Source organism: Mercenaria mercenaria, unplaced genomic scaffold (assembly GCF_021730395.1).
Source record: "Mercenaria mercenaria strain notata unplaced genomic scaffold, MADL_Memer_1 contig_2033, whole genome shotgun sequence".
Lineage (NCBI taxonomy): Eukaryota > Metazoa > Mollusca > Bivalvia > Venerida > Veneridae > Mercenaria > Mercenaria mercenaria.
In genome coordinates, this window is record NW_026460064.1 from 42,758 (window position 1) to 68,513 (window position 25,756).

The 25,756-nt window shown below is 35.5% G+C and overlaps 1 protein-coding gene across 2 annotated transcripts in view; it reads left to right on the forward strand.

Moving 5' to 3' along the window:
* Positions 1-23,257, forward strand: part of LOC123564847 (epidermal growth factor-like protein 7) — a 52,914-nt gene extending 29,657 nt beyond the window's left edge. The window contains exon 9 of one of the 2 annotated variants that reach the window (XM_053533107.1): positions 22,652-23,257. In XM_053533107.1, coding sequence (XP_053389082.1) covers positions 22,652-22,656 — 5 coding nt within the window. In that variant the 3' untranslated portion in view covers positions 22,657-23,257. Of the gene's footprint in view, positions 1-17,237; positions 17,371-22,651 lie in introns of those variants that run through there. The other variant, XM_053533106.1, reaches the window with a different exon arrangement.
* Positions 23,258-25,756: the final 2,499 nt, after the last annotated feature.

The following is a 25,756-nucleotide window of genomic DNA, read 5'->3' on the forward strand; positions in this document are numbered from 1 at the left end:
GCGTTTTAATGAGAAAAAAAAATTGTCAAAAGTGTTGCAAACTTCTGTCAACAGTTTTACAAAATAAAAGCAGGTCATTATACTGAAGTTACAGATGAAAGTGATATCTTTTAAGTTGGTTCCGTTCCGTTCCGCAAAATACCAATACCCATATAGGTAATGGTATTTAACGGAACGGAACGGAACAGGATAGATTTATTTTAATGACACTATTAAAATAATTTAATTGAGTTAATATTTGGTATTATAGAATTCCGTATACAGTCGACATTGTATTAAGAGACCACCCAAGGGAATGCTAAGAAGTGGTCTGTTAATGGAATGGTCTCTTAATGAATTTCAGTCAGATGAAAAGGAAAGTTATTTTAACTGGTAATGTAACTGTATTTATTATGAACATACATGTATTATGTGTTTCAAAATCTGTTTTAACATCGTGAACACTTTTCCAAGTCCACAAACCGTGAAAATTATGGCTAGTTTGTTTGTCAGTTTTACTGATACAAAGGTTAATTGCATTCAGTCACGTGCAAAACGTACTCGCTAATTACACAAATGAAGAAATGCGGTAGAATTTTGATACCCGATCGCTTAATAGATACTTTTGTCGAATAATTTACCTGTCGGGACTACATTATTGTGGTCGCTAGTCGTTTAGTAGAAGTCTTTTAATGGAATGAATTTATATACTGGAAACGTTCGGGAGGGATTTTGACAGGTCGTTTAATACAAAATTTGCTGAATAGAGATGGTCGCAAGTTCGATGTCGATTGTATTAGTTTTTATTCATAACAGAGATTTTCGTAATTTTCAAGCCATATTTTACAACATTGCAGCTAGGGTCATGGTCAATTCATAGGTGATTTGCAGCACAAGAATATGCATGCGCCGACCTGTGGGACGTTTTTTCGGGGGAAATATTTGTCACTTAAATGGGGTAAACCATGAACGAAATGACTTTCTTTGTTGGTTCCGTTTCGTTCCGCAAAATACCAATAGCCATATAGATAATGGTATTTAACGGAACGGAACGGAAAATGATAAATTTATTTTCTAATAGGACTATCAAATACTTCAATTAGTGAATTGATGATATAATAACGGAACTCCGTATAGTAGTTATTATTTATAACAAGTGGTTTCGTAATTTTCAAGCCTATTTTCAACATATTATTATTGTAACAGTTTGCGTTGGGGGTCAGATCATGGATGATTTGCAGCAAAAGAATGTGTATTTGAATTTGTGCTTTCAGTTGTGTACTTTTTTTACTATATTCTGGAGTGTGATGTTTGGTGCAGGTCTTAAGACGACGTACATAATGCTTTGGTTTTAGTTGTTTTAAACCTTGATGGGCTTCCATAGTCGTTGAAGAGTTAGCTCCCTTATATAGTTTCGACGCCATTTGCTTTGCTTTACTGGGCGAATTTAGTCCATTTATACGACCCTATGGTGTAAGTAATGAACATTTTTGTTTTTCTACAATGAAATAGGCATGTTTACGTTTAAAGGTTAATTAAAATGAGTGAATGTTGAAAGTACACAAAAAACATACTAATCACAAATATAAGGTTCACAAAAATAAGTCATTACAATTTACAAATATACTTGTAACTGGAACAACTGACACGTATTAAACCTTCCTGCTTGTAATAATACAAAACCTTTAGTCTGTTAAGCATTTAGCACAGTAATTTAACACCGAATCCTTTAAAACAGCACCATTCAATCTCTAGCAACATTTAGTGCATTATGATCTAATGAGCCGGACCGATTTATATACCGTAGGGTACAGAGTTTAGTTAGGAATAAAAATATAATGCGATATAGCGTCTAATAATGCGGAAATTTGCTCATCTTAATTTACCTTTAAACATAAACATGCATTTTATCGTGGAAAAAAAACAAAAAGAAATATAACTTACACCAAGGGGCCACATAAATGGACTAAATTACAAAAATTAACCTCGCCGAGGTTAGCATTGCAAATGGCGTGAAACTATTTAAGGGAGCTAACTCTTTAACGACTAGTCAAGCCCACCAAGGTTCAAAACAACTAAAACAGTTTTCCATAGCACTATGCAGGTCTTCTTAAGACCCGCATCTAACATTACAATATGCACTGATCAATAGGGCGTTTTCAGGGGTTGTATTCTGTCGCCGGTGTTTGTAAATCAGAGCTGCTCATCGTAATGATGTCACCGATGAATGTGAAATCTTGTTTTAGTTTGTTCAGTTTGGCGATTTGTCCTTCAGGGGTAAGACTTTGTAAACAGTACTGGAAAATTAGCGCCAGTCATTGTAATGACGTGGGGGTGAATGTGGGATCTTTTCTTTGATGGTTCCGTTCCGTTCCGCAAAGTACCATTAGCTATATAGGTAATGGTATTTTGCGGAACGGAACGGAACAAGAAATATTTTCAGCTTGTACCACAGACAACCAACTGAATAGTTTCATGCACTGCTTCTGCAACAAATACGTTTTGCAAGCATTGGCACAAATTCTCAGTTTCTAAATTTGTAGATAGTACATAGACTCCGAGTAAAAAGTATACACCTACAAACTGTAAGTGAAAAGAAGAACGGTCTTGCTATAATCTTCAAGAAATGATTACATCTGACACATTATGATTTAACTTCTGTTGATGTTTATACCATATTCAGATTAGTCAGTTCTACATTAGATGCAGCCCGCCCGCTTAGCTCAGTAGGGAGAGCGTTGGTCTACGGATCGCGGGGTCGCAAGTTTGTTCCCCGGGCGGGGCGTATGTTCTCCGTGATGCTTTGATAAAAGACATTGTGTCTGAAATCATTCCTCCTCCACTTCTGATAATTCATCTGGGTAAGTTGGCAGTTACTTGCGGAGAACAGGTTTGTACAGGTACAGAATCCAGGAACACTGGTAAGGTTAAATGCCCGCCGTTACATGACTGAAATACTGTTGAAAAACGGCGTTAAACACAAAACAAATCAATAAATAATCATTAGATGCAGCTGAGCTTTATATCTGACTTGGTTCCGTTCCGTTTCGCGAAGTACCATTAGCTATATAGGTAATGGTATTTTGCAGAACGGAACGGAACAAGAAATATTTTACTTGATGTGATTTCAGCTTGCACTACGGACAACCAACTGACTAGTTTCAAGCATTGCTTCTGCAGCAAATACGTTTTGCAAGCATTGGCACCCATTCTCAGTTTCTAATTTTGTAGATAGTAAATAGTATCTGAGTAACAAGTATACATCTACAAACTGTAAGTGAAAAGAAGAACTGTCCGACTGTAATCTTCAAGTAATGATTACATCTGACACATTTCGATTTAACTTCTGGTGATGCTTATAACATATTCAGATTAGTTATTTCTACATTAGATGCAGCTGAGCTTTATTCCTAAATTGGTTCCGTTCCGTTCCGCAAAGTACCATTAGCTATATAGGTAATGGTGTTTTGCGGAACGGAACGGAACAAGAAATATTTTACTTGATGTGATTTCAGCTTGTACCACAGACAACCAACAGACTAATTTCAAGCACTGTTTCTGCAGCAAATACGTTTTGCAAGCATTGGCACCCATTCTCAGTTTCTAGTTTTGTAAATAATACATAGAATCAGAGTAACAAGTATACACCTACGATATGTAAGTGAAAAGAAGAATGATCTTGTTGTAATCTTCAAGTAAGGATTACATCTGATACATTATGATTTAACTTCTGTTGATGTTTATAACATATTCAGACTAGTCAGTTCTACATTAGATGCAGCTGAGCTTTATTCCTAACTTGGTTCCGTTCCGTTCCGCAAAGTACCATTAGCTATATAGGTAATGGTACTTTGCGGAACGGAACGGAACAAGAAATATTTTACTTGATGTGATTTCAGCTTGCACCACAAACAACCAACTGACTCTTTTCAAGCACTGATTCTGCAGCAAATACGTTTTGCAAGCATTGGCACACATTCTCAGTTTCTAAATTTGTAGACAGTACGTAGAATCCGAGTAACAAGTATACACTTACAATCTGTAAGTGAAAAGAAGAATGATCTTCCTGTAATCTTCAAGTAATGATTACGTCTGACACAGTATGATTTCACTTCTGTTGATGTTTATAACATATTAAGATTAGTCAGTTCTGCATTAGATACAGCTGAGCTTTATTCCTGACTTGGTTCCGTTCCGTTCCGCAAAGTACCATTAGCTATATAGGTAATGGTATTTTGCGGAACGGAACGGAACAAGAAATATTTTACTTGATTGTGATTTCAGCTTGTACCACAGACAACTAACTGACTAGTTTCAAGCACTGCTTCTGCAACAAATACGTTTTGCAAACATTGGCACAAATTCTTAGTTTGTAATTTTGTAGATAGTACATAGAATCCGAGAAGCAAGTATACACCTACAGGATGTAAGTGAAGAGAAGAATGATCTTGTTGTAATCTTCAATTAAGGATTACATCTGACACAGTATGATTTCACTTCTGTTGATGTTTATAACATATTAAGATTAGTCAGTTCTACATTAGATCCAGCTGAGCTTTATTCCTAACTTGGTTCCGTTCCGTTCCGCAAAGTACCATTAGCTATATAGGTAATGGTATTTTGCGGAACGAAACGGAACAAGAAATATTTTACTTGATCATAGTGTGATTTCAGCTTGTACCACAGACAACTAACTGACTAGTTTCAAGCACTGCTTCTGCAACAAATACGTTTTGCAAACATTGGCACAAATTCTCAGTTTGTAATTTTGTAGATAGTACATAGAATCCAAGTAGCAAGTATACACCTACAGTATGTAAGTGAAAAGAAGAATGATCTTGTTGTAATCTTCAAGTAAGGATTACATCTGACACAGTATGATTTCACTTCTGTTGATGTTTATAACATATTAGATTAGTCAGTTCTACATTAGATCCAGCTGAGCTTTATTCCTGACTTGGTTCCGTTCCGTTCCGCAAAGTACCATTAGCTATATAGGTAATGGTATTTTGCGGAACGAAACGGAACAAGAAATATTTTACTTGATGTGATTTCAGCTTGTACCGCAGACAACCAACTGACTAGTTTCAAGCACTGCTTCTGCAACAAATACGTTTTGCAAGCATTGGCACCAATTCTCAGTTTGTAATTTTGTAAATAGTACATAGAATCCGAGTAACAAGTACACATTTACAGTCTGTAAGTGAAAAGAAGAATTTTCTTTCTGTAATCTTCAAGTAATCATTACATCTGACACATTACGATTGAACTTCTGGTGATGTTATAACATATTCGGATTAGTCATTTCTTCATTAGATGCAGCTGAGCTTTATTCCTGACTTGGTTCCGTTCCGTTCCGCAAAGTACCAATAGCTATATAGGTAATGGTATTTTGCGGAACGAAACGGAACAAGAAATATTTTACTTGATGTGATTTTAGCTTGTACCACAGACAGCCAACTGACTAGTTTCGTGCACTGCTTCTGCAGCTCATACATTTTGCAAGCATTGACACGCATTCTCAGTTTCAAATTCTGTAGATAGTACATAGAGTTACAATTATATTGATACAGCTACAATTAAACTATAAGTGAAAAGAAGAACAGTCTTCATTTGTCACTAACATGCGACTAACCTTGACAATGAATCGAATGCGATAGGTTATTTTTTATCAGAGATGGTGGTCTGATTAGTTTGAAAGCATTGTTTTTTACATTTTGATTATACCCCGTGGGGTGCCTCTTAACTTGTTCCGTTCCGTTCCGTTCCGCAAAGTACCATTAGCCTACAAATACAAATACATGGCATTTATATAGCGCAAAAAATATAAAATAATCTATTGCGCTTACAATCATATAACACACATGTAAAATATATACATTCAAAATATGAACAGGATTCTAGAACTTAGATTCAGAGGTTTAATGAAAGGGATTACTTAAAAGAAAAAAAAACTAGACTCCTGTTATGGTTTGTGACTTTTAAACTCATACATACCCATTGAAATAAAATCTGGAAAGTAGATCCCTCGGAAGCACCGAGAACAAGGCAAACAGTGAAAATTGCAGACTCGGTTTGATTGAGTCTGTTCATGAGCAGTAATGTAAAATGCAACACTGCCCACGCCCTCTAGCACCGGCTTAAGCAACAAACTTTTTTATCTTCAATTTTAAAAAAGTGTTTCTTATCATATGCCTCGCGCCCATGCTAGATGTGTTAAGATTTCTCATGATAACAGGAAGTAAAATGTCATATAAACGCGATCAATCATAATAGGGATTCCTATAAACTAAGTGTCATGGGCATACAAACGATCCTCTTTTTGGCGTTTCGTTTTTATGTCTCAAAATTCAGAAGAAATGTATTAACTTACAAAATAAAATATTATTTTAAAAAAGTTATAAAGCGCAACCTGTAAAACATAATGTAAAACCAAGTTTGGGACAAAATGTTCAAGGAGATTGTTAGATTATAGCCCCACACTTAACATGTAAACCTAAATACCCTGACCTGTAAGCTATGAATTTTGTGTGAATTTGAATTTCATCTGCTGGCAGTTGATCACTTGTTTTCGTGACAAATGAATTTGGTATATATATATTCACAAAAAACATTCGTTGAAGATTCATACAAATATCATGCAGTCACTCACTGCAGTGCAATTTGCGCTTTGGTGGCAGGGGAGTGCAAATTTGCGAATTCCACATTGACGTGTGGGTACCAGTGTTGAAATATCCATAGAAATTTCGTTTTTGCTTATTTTTCTTTGAAACTACTATGGACCATTGCAGATACTATAGACTACTTAAAGACGCCTCTCCGGTCCTATGCACTTGTCGCTTTCCACGCCAGATGTAGTGAAAATCGGCCACAGCACCCACATTTTATAGACCAAAAATAGCCTAACCGGACCTCACTTTGAACTATGCCATTCATCCATTTCTATTTTTAAATCCAATTTCGTAGCATATATGTATAGTACGGACATAGATGCATACCCAGGTGGTGTGGAATGTGTCTCCCAACCACCACTTTATTTCCCTAATTTTCACTTGAAAAAAAGTGGATGGATGACAGCCGCGCGTCTGGCCGACTTTTTGTTCTGATATTTATGTTTTAGCCTCAACCGGAAGTACGGAGCTAGGAATTTTAAAACACCCGTCATGTAGAATCATTAACCGTTTCACATTCCCCAGATATATTAAAGAATTAATAATGATAAATAACCAGTAAGATAGATATGCCTTTATATCTACCCTGTCCTGTTTATACAGAAAATCGACAGGGGCCAAACTACGAAACCGCTCCCCTGCCACCTTTTTAATCATTCCATATATTAATATGAAATTAGGCGCTGCCTATCTGACGGGAAAACCTAGTCATAGTGATACGGATTCTTTCTTTTTTCTGCATAAATTGTTCTTTCTGATATTTTCTGTTTGGCTTTCAGTTTTGACAGTAAGCCTGATGGTTTTGCTATTGTTATAAAAATAACAAGGGAAAATGTTTTAAAAAGTTTTGTTTAAATGAACATAGATCTAATCATTTCTTCAAATGTGTCAAGACTAGACAGACAATGGAAAATAGTGTTCATGAGTTAAAGATAATAGTGATATTTGGGTGCACAGAATCTAGTCCCAAAATGCACCCATAGTGGTACTGATGATAAAATAGAGAAAAGTGGAAACTTCACAGGTCGCTCAACAAGACAAACACGAAACTGTTGCATAAACCCGGACAGATAACGAGGGATTTTTTTACCTGTCACTTTTTTATTTCTGCAAATTGTTATCATTTATTGGTATCAAAATAATGCTTAACATTTGCTGAAAACTTTACATAATTCAAATTTATATTTAGTAAGCAAATTTTAACTCACACGAAGTGAGGGTCGGAAAGGGGTAAGTAAAATGGGGACTGTACGAACATTGATAAATTCGACAACTTTGTCATTTACAAAATTTTCCTCATAGTATTATTTATGGTGCAACAGTCATTCAAAAGTGACCCAATGTCAGGCCTTTATGTGTTGACAGTGAGCATGTGTAAAAACACCCTCTTCCCCAGTAGTTTTGGATAAATATTTTATTATACAGATAAATGCAAGTCAATTATTTATACAGAATATTACCAATTTTGTTTTTTTTTTGTACCAGTTGGTGTTGTAAGTGGTTGCTGTTAGATTGTGTGTTCCATTGTATTAATAACCGATTGCAATCAAATAATTCCGAGGTGGTCGACTTTATCATCTGTCCGGGTTTATCATCAGTACCAGTAGGCCACCAGTTACATACTTACTTAGTTTTAAAACTGTTCAGTATTACCATCTTCGGTAATTACCTACACTTGGCGCTATGCGCCTCAACGATCATGCCTTTGCTATCAATTTGTTTCTCTAATACAAATTTCTGAATCCGGGAATGCACATATTCTTGTCAGTTCATTTGTTACAAATAGTTTCTAAAAACGACAAAAAAAATCCAAAAAATAAAACACAACAATTTACACATTATGCCTGCGTAACATCACATTCAACTTCATCTTCTTCTGATATTCTTTTTAGTATAGATGCCGGAACTTCTATAATCCTGCTATCTTAAACACTGACTATTTCAATTCTTTTAAATGTCATTATTGTCAAATGACACTCTTTTAGGACAAATTACAGCTATGGTAAAACTCTTGAATGTGGGAATGACAAAAAAAAACATTTACATGTAAAATTCTTATTTCAAATTCATTCCAAAAAGTTCTTGATTAGAATTTTATCTATAACACAAACACTCTTGGTCGAAATTCAAGAAATCCAATTTAATTTACCTAACTCCTTACAGTCTGGGGCCATTTTTTGATTATGATTAAGATTAATTTCTTAGCTTGATAGGGATCGTAGTTGGGGCCTCTCAAGTTTATAGCCAATATTTTTCCAAGTGTAAAAATGAACTGATTTTTTGAGAAAGTGCTTGCAAATGCCAATGTATGTGAAAGACTGTGATAGTAGACGCGTTGGTCGATAGGGCTAAGATGCTTTCCTACGGAGGTGAAAGCCCCTGGTTCGAATCCTGGCTACTCCCATTGCGGTGTGTCCTTGGGCAAGGCACTTTATCACGATTGCCTCAGTTGACCCTGCTGTAAATGGGTACCAGCAAATTGCTGGGGGTGAGGTATAATTGATTTTAACTGTTCTTAATATAGGGTCGCAAAAAAGCTCTATAGAGCTTACGTTAATTGTTTCACCAAGCGACGGTAAATAAAACTTACCTTTACCTTTAAGGGACATAGGCGTAGGAGCGATTTTAACTTTGGGGGGGGGGGGGGGGGGGGCAAACCTTTTCGACAGGGGGCCCAGTGCATTCATGACAAAGCCTTGTCCAGGGGCCAAATGGGCCGTAGGCCACCCTCAAACCCCTGTGTTTTAGCAATCATTGAGCTACTCTGATGCATTTCTAATGAACCATTGTGTTTTAAAACTGCAATAGACTTATTTTAGGAAATTCCGGCACAATCAGGAATTTCATCCCTAGTACAGACATATGCACAGTTTCACTATTGTTTCTCGAAAACATACCGTATAACAGTTTCAAGCAGGGATAAAACCCGTCCTTTTTACCTGGATACTTGCCGAATAATATACAACAGGATGTATGGGTAAAACATTTATTAACCTTCACACTTTTGAAAACAATTATGTCATAGTAACCGACATTATTTCAAACGATACACATACTGGCCTCTTGGTTTTTTTTTTCGATGTTCGCTTTTAAGCGTTACTGTACTGTATACGTAACCAGGCAGAAGTTACAAACAAATTCTAAAACAGATATATTTTAATTAATAAATTATGTTCTTACGATGCTGCGGGCGTTTTTCTCCAGAAAATAGAGAAAAAGCGCTCAAATGTCAAAAGTGAAAACAATGGAAGGCACACAAGGCAAGGATAATATCCGTTACGTGCCGTACCTGATTCAGGGATGAACAGTTTTCCACTCACTGTGGCCAAATCGCATCGCATATTTTGGTATTTTGGACTAACTATAACAGTTCGTCAAAAGAACCAAAATATGCGATGCGTTCTATACTACTACCAACAAACATTTTTGCAACATCTCGTATATTTAGTTTGTCCGTGTCTTCTTTGTGACAGCTCAAGAGAATTAGATTGTTCAGTCTCTGTTGCGTCATAGTTGAACGCAAGTAGGTTTTTAATCTGCGCAGCGCTGAGAAAGATCTTTCTGCAGTTGCAGTTGTCACAGGAACAGTTAAATACAATTTTAAAAGTTTGACAACACATGACATAAACGACTTTCCACCTGAAACCTTTAGCAGAACGTCGCATATAGTTCTGATACTGGTTACGCACTTGACATCAGAGGAACCTTTGATAAGATCAGATAACAAACGAAGTTGAGCTTCAAGCTTTTGCATGTCAATGTCAGTTCCGTAATTTGCCTAAACAGACTCCGGAATACCTGTAAATGTCCCGTTTGCTGCATTTATTAACAACTGCTCAACATCCTGCATTGTATTCAGTTCGTTACTTTGCAAGCGCTTCTGGACCTGGCCTTTTACAGTTTCAATTGATTCAATATACTGTTGCCTGTAATAGTCCCTAGTGTTATCAAAGCGCACGCTTTCAATTCCTTGGTCTAATCGTTTAGGAACACGTTTGTATCTCGGCAGTTTCGGAGGCTCTGTTAAGGACGCAGACTCTGACACAACCTGGTCATAAAACGTATCAAAGCTGACGTCTGTGCGATGACGATCGCAAAATGAGACAACAGCTTGAAGTCCAGCATCAACATCGCTGACACAACAGTCTTTGTACTGCAAAGATGTTGATAACTGTTCTGTAGCTGAAAATAACATATGAGCCAGTTTCAAACCGAAGTAAGATGAAAACTTTTGCATCAGACAGCTTACTCCACCTGCACATCTTGAGTACTCATCGTTACCACTTTCAATTACTTCGTCCATTGTCTCTATAACTTCACTGTAGTTCTGAAGCACAGCCGAAATAGCAGACGTTTGAACGGTCCACCTCGTTGGGCATAATGGTTTTATTGAGCTTGATGTATTTCCTGTATCCAATTTGATTCGTTCAAATAACACTTGTCTTTTCGGTGAGAATTTTATCAAAGATGCCACTTCCTTTACCAGATCAAGTGCGTCTCTCACACATCTCAGGTCACGACACGAGTCTTGTAAACTAAGATTCAAACAATGTGCAAAACAGTGTACAGGAATTGCCTTCGGAAATTCATTTTGAATTTTCCTTGCGACTCCATTAATTTTGCCCATGAAGTTACTTGCTCCATCATATGCTTGACCACGGCAGTTTTCTAATGACAACGAGAGACGTATAAGAACATCCTTGATGGACAAATAGATTGTCTGTGCTGAGGTATCAGTTAATTCAACTAAACCAATAAAATCTTCGAAAACTACAAAATCATCATCAGCCCAACGGATAGATATTGATAACTGTTCCCTATTTGCGATATCACGAGTTTCATCTGCTGAGATGCTAAACCATTTAGCCCCGTATATTTGTTTTAATTTTTCTCTAAGCAACGTATTGCCTAACAGTTTTATTTGTTCGTTTAGTATTGTTGGAGACTGATAGTCTTTTGATTTAAACCATTGTCGATATTGGGGACACGTTTCACCTAAAATATACTGCAATTGTTCAAAGTTCCCATCTCCTTCCTTTTTACCACGAATAGCTAAACCTTGACGAGCTAAATATCTAAGTGCACGCAACTGCTTTACCAGAAACTCCCGGCGAATAGCTTTTTCGTCCGTATTTTGCTTTGTTACCTCTTCCTTGACATTTCTTGCCTTGTGAATATAATCAAATTTTTCTTTTATCTCTCTATGTGTGCTGCTGCTTTCATGTTCTCTGAAGCTAACCGGACATTTCTTCCAATTATTAAATCCTTCAACAATAAAGTTTGTTTCGTATTTACTGCTAAATGTTATTAATGACATGTTGTACCCTTTTCTACAAACGCTGCAGAAAATCCGATTTCTAGTGCAACAGTAAGTCAACCAAGGGAACTCCTGAAACCACTTTGGAAGAAATGCCCTCTTTCTATTTTTGTACATTCGAACAGATCCTTCTAGCAATGTCTCGTCTAGAGGTTGAAACGGAACGTCTGTTTTACAGCACTCTCTGTTGCAAATTGAATCAGAACGAGTGCACTGAAACGACGATTCCTGTAAAACACAATTTTCATCGACAGTGTCTTTTTTTTTGACAATTAACAACATTGCTTGATGTCTTGCAGTTTTTGTTTTGATCTTTGGAAATCTCGTGTTTATCATTTTTAGGTTGATCGAGCAGATGCTGTTTATGAGTTGTATTACCCAGAACCTGTTTGTCTTGTTCCGGCTTGATTGGGTCATAATTTACTGAGCAGTTTATGTCCGCGTTTGACATATCACTTTTTGAGAAGAATGAAAACACTGTCGACTGTTTTAAACTAGATGCTTTATGTCTTTTATCTGATATCTTTTGGGGCATTTCAGAACATGTTCTCTTCTTGTTAAGATTTGTTTCATTACTAGCCTCAACAAACGCACAGAAATGGTTTGGAACAATTATAGTTCCTGTATTAGAGTCCAGGTTACCATCCCGAGTCCACATTATCACGAGAGGAGCATTATTTCTAGTGTCACTTGAGGACGGATTTCGCATTCTAAAATGTCCATTAAATAATGGACGAATGTTGAATGATGTCTCGGGATAAGCTGAATATACAGGTCTATTTATCACATTGGGCAAAGTCAGTACTTGAAGCATAGACGACCATTTCCGGTTTTCGCACATCATTTTAGCTTCTCTCTTGACACATGTAGAAAAATCTTCGTTGGCACTTTCATCAGAATGATTCGCCAACCAGAAACTGAATAAAAGTTTGATGTCCATACTAATGATATCTTTGTGGTTCCTGGCTTCTGTAAGGAGTGTGTGCTTGCCATAGAAATCGGCATGTAAGTACAGTTCACATGCAGACAAAATTCGTAGAACGGATGACAGAGATTCATCACCTGAAAACAGGAAAGATTTGATGTGAAAGAAATTTAAATCTACAATGGACTGTAGTTATCCGCAAAGTGGTCCAAACATAATGTCCGTTAGCATCCCCGCATCAGAAAGTAACTGTTTACGTATGATCACTAACTTTCCTCTTTTATAGCAATGCTTTAACAACCATCAAGCTATAAAAAATGACTCCAAACCTATAAAATACTCGTAACAAATTTGATTTAAACCCAATTACCTGGGTTTTTTTTAGCTACGTGACAATTTTTCGAAAAGTAGCTGTAGATTATGAAGACTTAAATACTGATCAATTTCATGAAGTTCTGACTGAAAATTCAAACTACAGATACCTTTAATAAAGGTGTTCCTACGATTGACCACAGTGACCTACTTTTTGGCCCAATGGGGAATTCCTTTAAACTTGAATTGAATGTCATACAGATTAATATGCTGAATTAGTTTTATGAACCCTACCTGAATTACTTTTAAACTGCATATAGAGTTAAAAAGGCTTATATACTGTTAATCATTCATGTTGACCTTTTAATCAATTTTCATGAAGATAAAGCAAACACTGTGACCTCTATCGCGTAACAACCAAATTTTTGACAGACGACGGACATCTTGCAATCTCAATAGCTAACCTTTGTAAGTTAAAATAGCTTTAGTGTAAGTTTCAGTAATAATGAAAGAGAGAAACAACTAGCAGCTAGTGATATTTTCTTCCTAGTTTTGTAAAATTCCCTGATGCCTTTGCTTTGTCCCCGGTTTTTCAAACCTGAATAATCGAATTGATTTACAATGTTATTTCTGTTTAAGTTAACAATGCGCGGTATACTATATTATGAGTTTGATGTCGGATTAAATATTCGACATTAGTTTTGTTTCAGGATCGATCTAGAAGAGCAACTATAGCAAAATACATCTATAAGACGTTTTGTATTAATAATAGAATGCTTTGCTTTCGTTAATATTTATAGATATAACGTTTTGAAGGTGTAACACACAAAGAAATGTTTGACATACCTTTTATGCATGTTGATACACAGTTGAAGAGACAATTTCCATCCCCTGTTGCTTTTATTGACCGAAGATTGGTATATGGGAGATCGGATGGTTTCAGTGCCTCAGCCAGTTGATCTTGTTCAATGTGTAGAAGGTCAGCCTTCGTTTTGTTACATGAGAGCTCCTGCACAAAAGGAATATATTTCCCCACATGCGGAGAACAGCGGGATTATCCCCTTCTTCTATGAAGCATTTCAGCAAATTTAAATCTGAGGTCGCAGTTTTTTCCCTGTAACAAATTAATAATACACATGGAAATAAAAAAGACAACATCTATATACTTAGCATTGCTTGCAATGCATAAATATTAATACATACTACAAAAACATCCCGTGATCATTTTTTCAAATTGACAATATACAAGAACTGTTTTCTAAAACAGATATGCCCCCACATAGGCGCGACTGATAACACAACAAAAATAATTCATGGGCCGTAACTCCAAAGTGCTTTGGGCGACTGGGCTAGTTATCGACCTTGACCGAGACATTATGCCTACAAACAGTATCCTAAAGTTTGGTGAACATTCAATGAAAACTGTTTAAGTTAGAAAGCGGACAAGGCTAACAAGACAAATTTTCAATAACTCAAGGGCTGTAATTCAAAAGTGTCTGGGGTAATTTAGCTAGTTATTGAACTTGGCCGAGATATTATGCCTACAAACATTACCATCAAGTTTGGTGAAGATCCGATGAAAAGTGTTCGAGTTAGAGACCAGACAAGACTGAAAAGGCAAATTTTCAATAATTCAAGGGCCGTAACTCCGAATTGCATGGACAGATTTGACCGTTTAACAAACTTGGCCGAGATATTATTCCTAAAATATTATCATAAAGTTTGGTGAAGGTCTGATGAAAATTGTTTGAATTAGAAAAACGAAAAAAAATGCTGATGTACGGACCGACCAAATTTTTGCAAACCAATATACACTGCCATTGTTTTCAAAATGGGGGGCGGGGAACATAGAAATATAAAAACTTAAAAAAAAATATTGGTACCGAGTGGTCGATACCTCTATTTTAGGCGGTATGATACGCGCTGAACTGCCTGCAATAGAACTTAATCGGTAAAAATATGTATTGTTCTAATCAAGCGTGCCATTTCTTTTACAGCTCTTCGGTTGAAGCCCTGGATATACAATCAAATAGCGCACTTTTGGGTCTAATTGTGATATAGAGGTAGAAATATTATTTTCTTTGAATAGATAATGATAAATGTAAATAGTATAATGTTTACATGCGTAAACAGGCTAAATACTTATATCGTTTTGCAGACGCTCAATATTTCGAAGAAACCGGAACTGAATGATGCGCTCGATATTATATAAATATTATTCTTTTTAAAAATATAATCGAACAATCATCGACGCGTACGAGGTTTCAATACTCACCTTACGAAAAGAGACAAGTCAGAATGCAAGGAAATGTCAAATGCAAATCAGAATTCAGGTTGAAAAGAATTATAGGATACTAAATAAATGTTATATTAGACTACAAGTTATATCTCTTTTCCAAAATATTGGAGGGGCCAAACTATATTTCGGCCCCCCTATCCTAGCTTGGGGGGGGGGGGGGGCAGGCCCCCCCCCCCCCCCCCTGGCCCCCCCGGCTCCTAGGCCTATGAGGGAGGGGAGATAAGCAATATCGACATATTATGCTTTTCCATGCCTTCGAATTTTTTTGTTCAAAATTTACAGACAGAACATTGGTTAACTATACTCATTATTGTTTTCTGTTCCAATAATTGCAAAAGAATGTGATAAATATCAATAAAAAATTTGGGCCTGAGCAAAAAAAAAAAAAAAAAAAATCAAGCATCTTACGAGATTCGAACTCGGACCTCGCGCATGGAAAATATGTGCGCTTACCACTGGACCACCGTGAATTGTGACACAAATGTGTGATAAAATTATGTGTATAAATAAATTTTGTTAGGGCAGCGTGTCTATGTTCGTTTTACATTGACATTTTTGAAATTATTGGCTTTTCTACATGAAAAAAATAAATAAACGATGATTTTGTTATTCAAACAGTGCTGTAATGTAGCTTACATCATAATTCAATTTTGGAAAAAAAAAAGCGGGCCGCTTGATCATCCATAAACTCGTTACATGAAGAAACCCGAATAACACCGATTTCTATTGATACCGCGAATTTTCAACTCGATAGGAAAATTTGCTTTGATAATGCGGCCCCGGGGTCGTTCATAAACATTTTATTTTATCAAATGTCGTCCTGAAAATTAATTATTGCGCAAGCACGGCAGCAGGTCCGGTAGAATTATGGGATAGAACAACAACAACAAAACCGGTGAAGGTATGAACATATTCCGGCCAATTTTGAACGGTATATAGGTTTACTTTGAATTATTTTACACGTACACATTATCTTATAGCGGAAAAACCTTCGGTTTTCCCCGTATTAGAAAACCTTTTACATGGCAGATGATTTTGCGTTTTTTTTCTGCTATTTTTCAAAACGACGGATAAAGTACAGAAATAATGACATAGGGTGTGGGATTTTCTTTTGCATTATTAGAAAACCTTTTACATGGCAGATGATTTTGCGTTTTTTTCTGCTATCTTTCAAAACGACGGATAAATGTACAAAAAATAATGACATAGGGTGTGGGATTTTTTTTTTGCTTTAAAAAAGTTTTGGTAATGAATTGAAAAATAGGCGAAAAACTGAAAAAAAAAAAAACAAAATTTTTGTAACACTGTGATTTATAAAATTATGATGATCCAATTATATATCATGCCCCTGCAGCTTGTTTGCCTTAATGCCCTCTATTTAAAACGTAGAAGTCTTAGATTTAAAGAGTACGAACAGAAAACCATGACAACAAAGAACCTTGCAAAACAGAAACATACATGAAACAGTACTTGAAAATTTTGGACTAAGATTAATTATACCTCAACCAAACATTTTTTTTTGGGGGGTGGGGTGGGGGGGGGGGGTGGCGGCTATATGGGAGTATGTCGCGCCCCCCCCCCCCACCACCCCCGCGTCGCGTCCCGAAATTCTATTATCTCAGTTATTACTAAATGGATTTGATTCACTTAAAATAGATGTTCCACCTTATCACCTGCATCATGTGACACAAGGGCATATTTCTGACACCAATTTTTCATAAATTATGCCCATAGGAGGCCAAATCAGAGATGAAGGATCTTTCAAAATATATGACTGTAAGGACACCAGTGGATTTTAAAAAGATAACCCCAGCAGAAGAACTAGCCATATGTGAGATAGACGATGACCGTTCAGAACGTTAATAGAACATGGGGGGACTGGTAAGTCCTATCATGATCATTTTAAATGTTTGTTTTGACCAACTTTTTAAATTTTATTTCGAGAATACATTACTGAATTAATAAATTTGTATTCCTTGTTTCCTAATAAATTTAAAAACACACTATATGATCTTAAAGTCCTTTGCTGGTTAAACCCAAAAAAGGAGTCCTGGTCCGGTCAAATCAATATATTATCGATGGGTTAGAGCTGTCATTTTCATTATTTTGAGAAAAAAAAAGAGGTTAAAATTTGAAGGATAGTATAAAATCAAATCAGCATATTAAGCATTTATATTGTTTGCAATGGAATTTTATGATCAAATACAGTTAACCTTATTGTTTATAGTGATGAATGTTGCAAATCATCTTGAGTTTAAAAGGGGTTATTAGCATACTTTCAGCTCTAAAAAACTTTCGCTCTACAAATTTAGCGTATTGTGAATAAACCAAATAGCCAGTACTGAATAAATACAGTTATGGCAACTGGTGTAGTCTTCAAACAATAATTATCCTATAATCTCTTACATTGATTTCTCGTTACAATCCAAGGGGACCATTTTGTCAGAATGGACTACTTGAAAAAAAAACATGGTTCTTATTCACAAGTGATTTTTGTTAAGAAAATCATACCAAAGCAGATAGCTTCAGATGAACAATTATGCTTTTGTGCAATTTTCTGTGAATCACTTTGCAAGAGTGCTTAATATGTATATCCTGTATCAAAATAGTGTTTTTAAACAAAATTCTTCAGAAATTTGAAGGAAAGCTTCATATGAGAATAATAATAAGATAATTAAATTTTGGGGAAAATTTCTTTTTTAAACAGAAAATAAAATTTTTTGAAAGAAAAACATGCCATTTAAAAACATATATTTAATAGTCTGTTTCCCCAATAAGTTATTTATGTATGTGTATAAAATCATAATTTATATTTCATTTTCATTGCGATTGCTTAAATGTCAGAACGTTTTCAAACTTTTCTAATGAGCAGTTTTGTTTAAAGAAACAAAACAAAACACCATTGCCACAGCTTTAGATGTAAATAAAATTATTTAAGATGTCATGAAAGAACCATAAAGGTTTTTTTTTTTTTTTTATTTATTTAAAAAAATGATCAAAATTTAAAGTCATCACTTGAGACACATGTCAGATTGTTTAGTACATGTATTACAGACAAGCCTGATTAATCTGTCCGCTTTTTTAATTATTCTAACCAAATACACAGTCAGTGCACTGTTGTCACCTGTCTCATTTTTTCCCAGTCTCACCTAAATTCATTTTATTTTGATTGTGCATTGCCAGCATCAACTCTTTTGTTGTTATTTTTTTTGAGATAGCGGCTCAAAATTCTAACTTTAAAGTAAAAAAATGAAAACATATATTTAAAAAAAACTTGTATAAATTAAATGTTTTACATGTTTCGATCTTTTAGCAAGAGTAGAATTTCTGGGCATACAAATATGGGCGATAAAAACGATTTTTAACCAGTGGACCTATAATTATTTTTTGCTAAGAGGTTGATATACGGTTTGGTTTCGGCTTCCGGGTGAAAAGACACACTAGAACCAGAACTGCCCGGGGGCATATCAAAAAAACTTTACGCCGTTACGACTAGGAAGAACAACCAATCCGTTTGTTAAAACTTATCATTCTAATTATACATTCTCTTCATTTTAAGCTGTATTTGTTATCTATTGATATTTTCCACAAACTTACAAGTATAAATTTTAGTATTGTTTTTTCCATTCATTAAAGCCCCAATTTACTTAATGAGATTTTCTAAAGCCAATTCGTAATATCGACATTGCCTTACAACGTCGTCCGTCAGAACTGCGCGAACGTTCCGCATACCCGGGGAAACTTATGATTTGAATTATGTCGCGTGGGGCATACTGAGCTTTTATGGATCGTCAACAGGAGCCTTTGGGAAATTCTAGGGGAAGAGTAGGCTGTTGTGTAAATGATACTTCTCCCACCAGTAAAGTAACCGATCAATCAAAATTGGGCCCTGGAAATATGTTAAATGTTTTCCCCCTGCACACTGAGCGCTGTGATGAAAAGCAAGAAACCAGTAAACACTACCTCGCCGAGGAGTTTGTAGAGTTCAGTCTTCAACAGGGAAGGTACGATTGGTGTACTAATTTATACCATTCAAGGGGGTTATCGAGGCTGAACACCACTAAATCCAGCTTTTTCTTTTTTTTCATATAAAATCCACTTACTTCATAACGGTTTTCGACTTTTTTCTTATATTCCATAAAGAACTAGATCGCTACTTTAGAAAAACAAAAAGAAAAGGGGTGTTAACTTTTATATAAAAAAACTACAGTTCGTTAAATACAACCCGCTGAATTTACTACTTTTCGCCTCTTTCAATTTCTATTTTCGGAACATTAAATTCTTACGCCCCCATTTTACCTAGCAAGCGATATGATTGCCGATTTCAAACAGAATGCAAAGTGATACATACTGAAACGCGGGTAGGATAAATCAAACACGTTGCAAATCGAAAAAATTGCACTAGGAAAGGAAAAAAGATTAGTTACTATTTATATTTGGACTACTTGTGAGGCTTACAGCGGAGACTTACATTCTATTTGGTAGTGATCAGCCTCGAGTATAGAGTCGATCTCTACTTTACCCTAGAGCTTCCATGTGAACTTTCCTTTGAGCCCCATTTTCAATGGCGTTTTGGTTATTTTTTAAAAATTTAGCCTATATAATAATTTAAAAATAAAAATATTGGTATTGAATGCAAAGTTATCTGTTTTAAAAACATCAATATAAAGTATATCGGAAATATTAAATCATCCAACTGTATAAAATAACTGTGTTAGAATCAAATATCAAAGACAACGTTTAAAAAACACATGCAAAATATGATTATGCTGCAGACAAAATTTAAAGGGTTTTTGTTTGTTGTTTTTTTTTTTTGCAAAATACATGCGCTTTTTTATGCATATTGTTTTGATGAAATTTCTATTGATTTGATTTGATTAGGATTACACAGCGCACAAACAAAGTGCATGTTATATGGCACAAAGTGGATTAAAATATTGGTTTCATATCTCATTTTAATCGAGGAAAGATAAAAGTGGTATGGAATCAAAAATTTTATACCAGCTTGAGTTACAGAGAAACAGAAAAAAATTTTTTTTCAGGCTCCATTAATCGTCTCCTACCATTATGATTAAAGGAGACATTACTTCATGTTGTTTACATTCGCTTCGCTTGTAAAATATAATTATATGAAACGCAATGTTGCTACATGGATCATGGAATCTATTCAGTGTTTCTGTATAAGAGTTCCACTTTAATCGGAGATTATTTCGCATTAATCAGGGTTATCATAATGATTCGTTGCGTTCTATGCCAAAGGTATATAGAACTTCTAGATTTTATTTGATGTTTTAGATAGACGGAAAAGTTTTTAATGTTTAAATTTGAAAATTTTTTTCTTTTTATTCAAGTATTTTCTTATATACGCCAAAATATTCATACTTTGGATACTATGGGGACATTTTAGGGTCATATTTAGGCTATACTTGCCAGTTTTTGTCATTTACAGACACCTGAATATACAGTGTAGTATCAAATTAAAATGTAATACTTGTTGTAGTATATTCTATTTAAAAGTTGTTTGATTTAGATCAAAGTAACACGTACATTTGTACCTTTCCTACATGTATTTTCCTACCGTAACAATAACCAAAATGCGCCATACCACAATCATGTTTATCACTATAAAATGAAAAGTAATCTGGCAAAAATTTAAATTACTGATATCTTATGACCTTAAGTACGTGTGAGCGTTTCCTGAGGAGAGCTGCCATTTTATAAAATGTTTCTTTGAATATTTCTTTCAACTTTTATGCAAAAAATAAATGCTAAATTCTCAAAGCATATGTCATGACCTGTGTTTTTTTGCTTTTATATGTCTTAGAAACTAATGTTGTTCAAGCTTCTTTGTATGAAAACAATCTTAACTGCAGAAAAAAATATATAATCATATTTCCTTAAGTAATTTTAATAACATTACAGTTGAATGTATTTTCGTTTATTCGTTACCGGTAATTCGACAGCACTCGTGGATTGCCGTGTGTCAGAAGTGAACTCACACTTCCAAGTAATGTAACAATGCGCATAATTTTTATTCAGTTTCTCTGTCGTTCTTGTTCCGACAACATATTATGTACAATTTTATTGTCAGGGTTACGTTTCTTCTTTATACACTTACTGAGATATTTTGTGGGCAAGGATCCTTCTTTTCAGCAGTGTATATGGGAATTTTAGGAAGTAAACACTTTTATTTACATAGATTCTTTAATTATATAGTATATCTATACTATACAGTAACTACAAAGGTGATTGTTTACGAATGCTTTTTCATGTTTAACTATAACGAATAGGAGAAATATGCATTTACCTTTGGCTATCGCTTCGTTGATATTAATTTGTTAACAATTTAGATTAACTGAAAATGTAGATGTATGACCCTAATTTCTTACAACCATGTTATGTTTAACTAGTAGCTCAAATGCTGATAATCGGGTCTGGCAGGAACAAAATTAAAACAGATCTTACATAATACAGTGCCACAGCTTATCAACGGTAGCTAAACACTTGTGGCTAAGCAAATTGGCAAACAAAGCAGATATCTTCTCTCGCCAAAATTAAACATGGTAGAGTAGATCAGCTTAGCATTAAGAAAACAAACAAGCTGCTCATTTAATTCTGCTATACTTGCTTATCTGGAATTATTCATATCTGGCTCGCAGGATTTTGATTTGAGATATACGCGATAACTTGTTTTAGTTCCGATAAATATATAAAATGTATTTGAAATATGGCTAAAAGATAATAATAAATATGATACAAGACAAAATGAAATATTAAAAAGAAATGTGAAAATTGAAAAGAATGTCAGATATTTACATATGGCTCTATCCCAACGATATATGACACCTGATATTAAGATTCTCTGTAATTAACAAATTAGCACATACTTGTTTGATATTAAACGTTGCTTTAATTGACTTTCTTCAACAGATAGCAGAGCAAATCTATAGCAATTTATATCCTTCAAATAATGGTATGACTAATTGAAATACGAGTTTTACCTTTTTAAAGATAATGATGATTATGGCCTATCTTGGAGGTCGACTGAACAATATGAACACATCAAAATTAATTGCTTTCTAACGGGAAACAGTCTAAACTTCATCTGTCAACTGCAGATTATGTTTTATTCCCTCAATTGAATTAAGGTTAAATATAAAGTTCAAGTCAACATCAGGAGGTTTCCAGAAGCTAGTCAACATTGATCAACAGAGCAAGCATTATGCAACAAAATACTATAAAGGCTTGCAAGATGTTAGAGAGGTATCACTGCATGGCTAAACCTAAATAATCTCATTTATTATCTCTTTTGAGATTGACGTATGCTGCATGTATATCTATTCATTTTCTTTGTTGTGTTTTCTAGGAAATCCATTCCTTTCTCATTTGTTTCGGTAGTTTACAAATTCAACGATACTTATTTGTAACATTTGCTTACTTACTAAGAAAAACTCGGCTTTGTCAGTTACTAATTTCCATCTTTTTTAGACAGAAAATGGGGGCATACAAATGGACGTCCGTATTTACTATTGTCCTGTTAATCAGGCATACTTCCTGTCGAGTCTAGAACTCTGTTTCTATTACGTGATCTTAAAATCACTCAGCACAACTAGGTCCAATAATAAACAGAACCAAGGTCATAGCCACACTTGCAAGTAAAATCTGACATGGTATGTTTCGTGTCCACTTCATAACTCTGTCGTTTCAAAATCACTTAGTGCAGACCTTGATATAAATGAGATGACGTTTATCATACAATACATAGGCGTAGGAGCGATTTTAACTTTGGGGGGCCAAACCTTTTCGACAGGGGGCCCAGTGCATTCATGACAAAGCCTTGTCCAGGGGCCATATGGGCCGTAGGCCACCCTCAAACCCTGTGTTTTAGCAATCATTGAGTTATCTGATGCATTTCTAATGAACCATTGTGTTTTAAACTGCAATAGACCTATTTTAGGGAAAATTTCCCGGGACAATCAGGAATTTCATCCCTAGTACAGACATATGCACAGTTTCACTTTTGTTTTTTCGAAAACATACCGTATACAGTTTCAAGCAGGGATAAAAACCCGTCCTTTTTACCTGGATACTTGCCGAATAATATACAACAGATGTATGGGTAAAAATTTATTAACCTTCACACTTTTGAAAACAATTATGTCATAGTAAAACCGACATTATTTCAAACGATACACATACTGGCCTCTTGGTTTTTTTTTTCGATGTTCGCTTTTAAGCGTTACTGTACTGTATACGTAACCAGGCAGAAGTTACAAACAAATTCTAAAAAAGATATTTTTAATTAATAAATTATGTTCTTACGATGCTGCGGGGGTTTTTCTCCAAAAATAGGGGAAAAAAACGTCAAATGTCAAAGTGAAAACAATGGAAGGCACACAAGGCAAGGATAAATATCCGTTACGTGCCGTACCTGGTTTTAGGGATGAACGTTTTCCACTCACTGTGGCCAAATCGCATCGCTTTTTTTTGGTATTTTGGACTAACTATAACAGTTCGTCAAAAGAACCAAAATATGCGATGGGGTTTATACTACTACCAACAAACTTTTGCAACATCTCGTATATTTAGTTTGTCCGTGTCTTCTTTGTGACAGCTCAAAAGAATTAGTTTTTTCAGTCTCTGTTGCTCATAGTTGAACGCAAGTAGGTTTTTAATTCTGCGCAGCGCTGAGAAAGATCTTTCTGCAGTTGCAGTTGTCCAGGAACGTTAATACAATTTTAAAAGTTTGACAACACATGACATAAACGACTTTCCCCTGAAACCTTTAGCAGAACGTCGCATATAGTTCTGATACTGGTTACGCACTTGACATCAGAGGAACCCTTTTATAAGATCAGATAACAAACGAAGTTGAGCTTCAAGCTTTTGCATGTCAATGCCAGGTTCCGTAATTTGCTTAAACAGACTCCGGAAAAACCTGTAAATGTCCCGTTTGCTGCATTTATTAACAACTGCTCAACATCCTGCCATTGTATTCAGGTTCGTTACTTTGCAAAACGCTTCTGGACCTGGCCTTTTACGTTTCAAATTGATTTCAATATACTGTTGCCTGTAATAGTCCCTAGGTTATCAAAGCGCACGCTTTCAATTCCTTGGGGCTAATCGTTTAGGAACACGTTTGTATCTCGGGCAGTTTCGGAGGCTCTGTTAAGGACGCGACCTGACAAAAACCTGGTCAAAAAAACGTATCAAAGTGACGTCTGTGCGATGACGATCGCAAAAATGAGACAACAGCTTGAAGGGCCAGCATCAACATCGCTGACACAACAGTCTTTGTACTGCAAAGATGTTGATAACTGTTCTGTAGCTGGAAAATAACATATGAGCCAGTTTCAAACCCAAGTAAGATGAAAACTTTTGCATCAGACAGCTTACTCCACCTGTACGTCTTGAGTACTCATCTTACCACTTTCATTCACTTCGTCCATTGTCTCTATAACTTCCCCTGTAGTTCTGAAGCACAGCCGAAATAGCAGAGTTTTTAAACGGTCCACCGCGTTGGGCCCTAATGGTTTATTGAGCTTGATGTATTTTCCCTTTTTCCAATTGATTCGTTCAAATAACACTTGTCTTTCGGTGAGAATTTTATCAAAGATGCCACTTCCTTTACCAGATCAAGTGCGTCTCACACATCTCAGGTCACGACACGGTCTTGTAAACTAAGATTCAAACAATGTGCAAAACAGTGTACAGGAATTGCCCTTCGGAATTCATTTTGAATTTTCCTTGCGACTCCATTTAAATTTTGCCCATGAAGTTACTTGCTCCTTTTATGCTTGACCCCGGCAGTTTTTAATGACAACGAGAGACGTATAAAAACATCCTTGATGGACAAATAGATTGTCTGTGCTGAGGTATCAGTTAATTCAACCCAAACCAATAAAAATCTTCGAAAACTACAAAATATCATCAGCCCAACGGATAGATATTGATAACTGTTCCCTATTTGCGATATCACGAGTTTTCATCGCTGAGATGCTAAACCATTTAGCCCGTATTTTGTTTTAATTTTTTCTAAGCAAAGTATTGCCCCACAGTTTTATTTGTTCGTTTAGTATTGTTGGAGACTGTAGTCTTTTGATTTAAACCATTGTTGATATTGGGGACACGTTTCACTAAAATATACTGCAATTGTTTCAAAGTTCCATCTCCTTCCTTTTTAACCGAATAGCTAAACCCTTTACGAGCTAATATCTAAGTGCCCAAGCTTTCCCAAAAGGCGAAAACCCCCA